Below are 2500 nucleotides of genomic sequence, written 5' to 3' on the forward strand. Positions count from 1 at the left end.
CTTGGCTCGTTGCAAGAGGGTGTTCGCTTCGGCCATGTAGCTGGATTTGGCGGCTGGATCAGTGATATTGTCCAGGTTGATGAGCACGTTGTAATAGGCGCCCCAGGACCCAGCTTCTAGGCATCGAGCACCCACCTGTAGGAGAAGGGCGGAAGGAAGGGACTTAATGGGTCGGTTTGGAATACGTCCCTTTGTGAGTTTTTAATGAGGAATAAGCGCTAGTTGAAGTGTTAAAGTTTTGTTTTACAGAAATGGAAAAAAAATGTTACCGAGAGCGACGTACCCTCCAGAGATAAGTCCCAAAATCATGCTAAACCAAAATACAAATTAAACCTTTCCCACCTATTTCTTCCCTGGACAGGGAGGGTAACCCCCTGTACCCACTTTATTAACACTTCGTGCCAACCTATAGAAAACTGACATTAAGAACTTTGGCCGTGTGAAGGGGTTGTGGACTCTGATCGGTGATATCCTGCAGATATTTTTATCATTTCGAGGTAAATATGAGGCCGAAGCGGATGTACCTGCGTTGTTTGTAACTTTTTTTTTTTTTGTATAGCAGTGTCCATTTCCCTCTATCTCTGTGCGTCACTCTCGGCAACATTAACCCTGAATATTTATGGTCTATAGCTGGAGAAATTTAATTAGTCGAAAATGAGATGTTTTCGCGATTTTTAAACATTAACTACAGCATGTTTGGAGTATGTTGGTCATTCTGTGAAATATGAAGTGAAACGAACAGAGTGGACAAAAAAAAATATATGGGATAATACGGATAATTTCAGAGAGGCATCAAATGCCTATGAGACATACATAGCTGGAAATTAACTAGATATGGAAGAAATCTTTCTACTCAAGATAGTATCCTGCTTTTTTTTTTTTATGAATACAATTGACAGTTAACAGAATTGAGTCAAACCACCACTGCTCACGACCATACCCGCCAACAGTAAAGACAATGAAAGACTACGATTTACCTGAAGGTCGGATCTGCAGTTGACGTTTCCGACTCCCGCCATCTCCGCAAGGGCGTCCCAAGTGCCGTTGATCGTGCTCATAAGGGAGAGTGGCACGCGGATGGTCGCCTCCGTCGCTGCCTTCACCGCCGCTTCCCGCTTCGCCTTCTCCGCCTCCGTCTTCTGCGGCAACTTGAGGGCGGCCTGGGTGTACAGTGGAGGGTGGAAGGAGGTGCAATACTATGAGGAGCTTTGTTTCATGATTATTTTTTTCGTATATTTCTTATAATGTTTGTCATTTATGTTACTTTGGCCTTCTTTCATTTTTGTCACAGTAATTAAGTTAGCTTGAAAATAACTGCGTGCAATTTAGCGATGGGCCATATTAATAATACAACTAAGATTTACCATATAGTCGTTGAAGGCGGCGGTGTCGGCGTCGATGGCGGGTATGAGGTCGACGGCCGTGTTGTGGAGGGGCGGGAGGAGGCGCCTCATGGTGGTGTCCAGGGCCTCCCACTGCCGCTTGCCGTACGTCATCTGGCCCACCATGGCGCCTAGTGCTGAACCCTGGATTGAGGAAGGAATAATATCTTGTGGTGTTTCTTTTTCGAATGATTATTGATAGCCTTTGCTTAAGCTCACTATTCAAATGAAACAAAATATGCGAGTTTACCCCGCCTCGGGTTTCAGGTAGGCGAAAGTCGACAGAACATAAGTAGTCTCGCCAGAGTTTCACACTTACCAAGGCAGCGACTGTAGCGGCCACAGAGCCGCCTCCCGGTGCAGGCGTTCGCGCTGCCACACTTCTGATGAACTGAGACACTGTGTTGTTGGCCAGAGCATTCGAGTTTTGGTTCTCGAGGCAGTACTCTATGATCCTCTCCCTGAAGTGGAAGAAGGCAAACATTCGTGAAATGAAATCCATTCTCCTTGGTGTCTGACGGCAGAAAAAGTGCTGGTGATATATTATGGAAGAATAATCCACTTGCCATGATAATGGGAAGAGAACTTTTACGAGTATTACGAAGAATACGGAGGATGAATTAAAAGACTCGCTAGCAGATAGAATGTTCAAACGAAACCTAATTTTATGGGAATAACAAATTAGTTACTATTCCATTTCATGAGTACAATGATGTTTCCAGGCTCCCTACTTTGGGTTGAAGGAGGATATAGTAGTCAAGCCAAGGCGGTTGATGGCGAGATGGACCTTCTGTTCTTCCTCGAGGATAAACAGCTTCTCCTTTTCGATGTAGTATTCCGCAGCCTGCAGGATCGCCGCCAGAGGAACCAGGCCCACGATCTCCGAGCCCGTGACGGCGAGGTTCAGGTCCTCGGCGTCCTTCTTGGCCTGCGCGAGAACATTTAAAGAGTTCCTTAAACGGTGACATTAACCGCCGAAGACGAGGCACTTTGCCACTATCACTACTTTTATTAATTGCTGCTAAAATTACCACTAATAATGATCATGCTTATGATTATAAATACAGGATTATTTATTTTTATTATTATTATCATTATAATTATTGTTCTTGTAATTA

General features: G+C 44.6%; 1 protein-coding gene across 1 annotated transcript in view; it reads right to left on the bottom strand.

The window, feature by feature from the left end:
* Nucleotides 1-2500, bottom strand: part of LOC119580870 (formimidoyltransferase-cyclodeaminase-like) — an 8143-nt gene that overhangs the window by 484 nt on the left and 5159 nt on the right. Inside the window, exons 6-10 of the mRNA XM_037929081.1 lie at nt 2114-2310; nt 1702-1843; nt 1365-1526; nt 978-1160; nt 1-135 (exon numbers count right to left, since the gene is read on the bottom strand). The exon at nt 1-135 is cut by the window's left edge and continues 484 nt beyond it. Coding sequence (XP_037785009.1) covers nt 1-135; nt 978-1160; nt 1365-1526; nt 1702-1843; nt 2114-2310 — 819 coding nt within the window. The remainder of the gene's footprint in view (nt 136-977; nt 1161-1364; nt 1527-1701; nt 1844-2113; nt 2311-2500) is intronic.

The sequence above is a fragment of the Penaeus monodon genome, chromosome 14 (assembly GCF_015228065.2).
Source record: "Penaeus monodon isolate SGIC_2016 chromosome 14, NSTDA_Pmon_1, whole genome shotgun sequence".
Classification (NCBI taxonomy): domain Eukaryota; kingdom Metazoa; phylum Arthropoda; class Malacostraca; order Decapoda; family Penaeidae; genus Penaeus; species Penaeus monodon.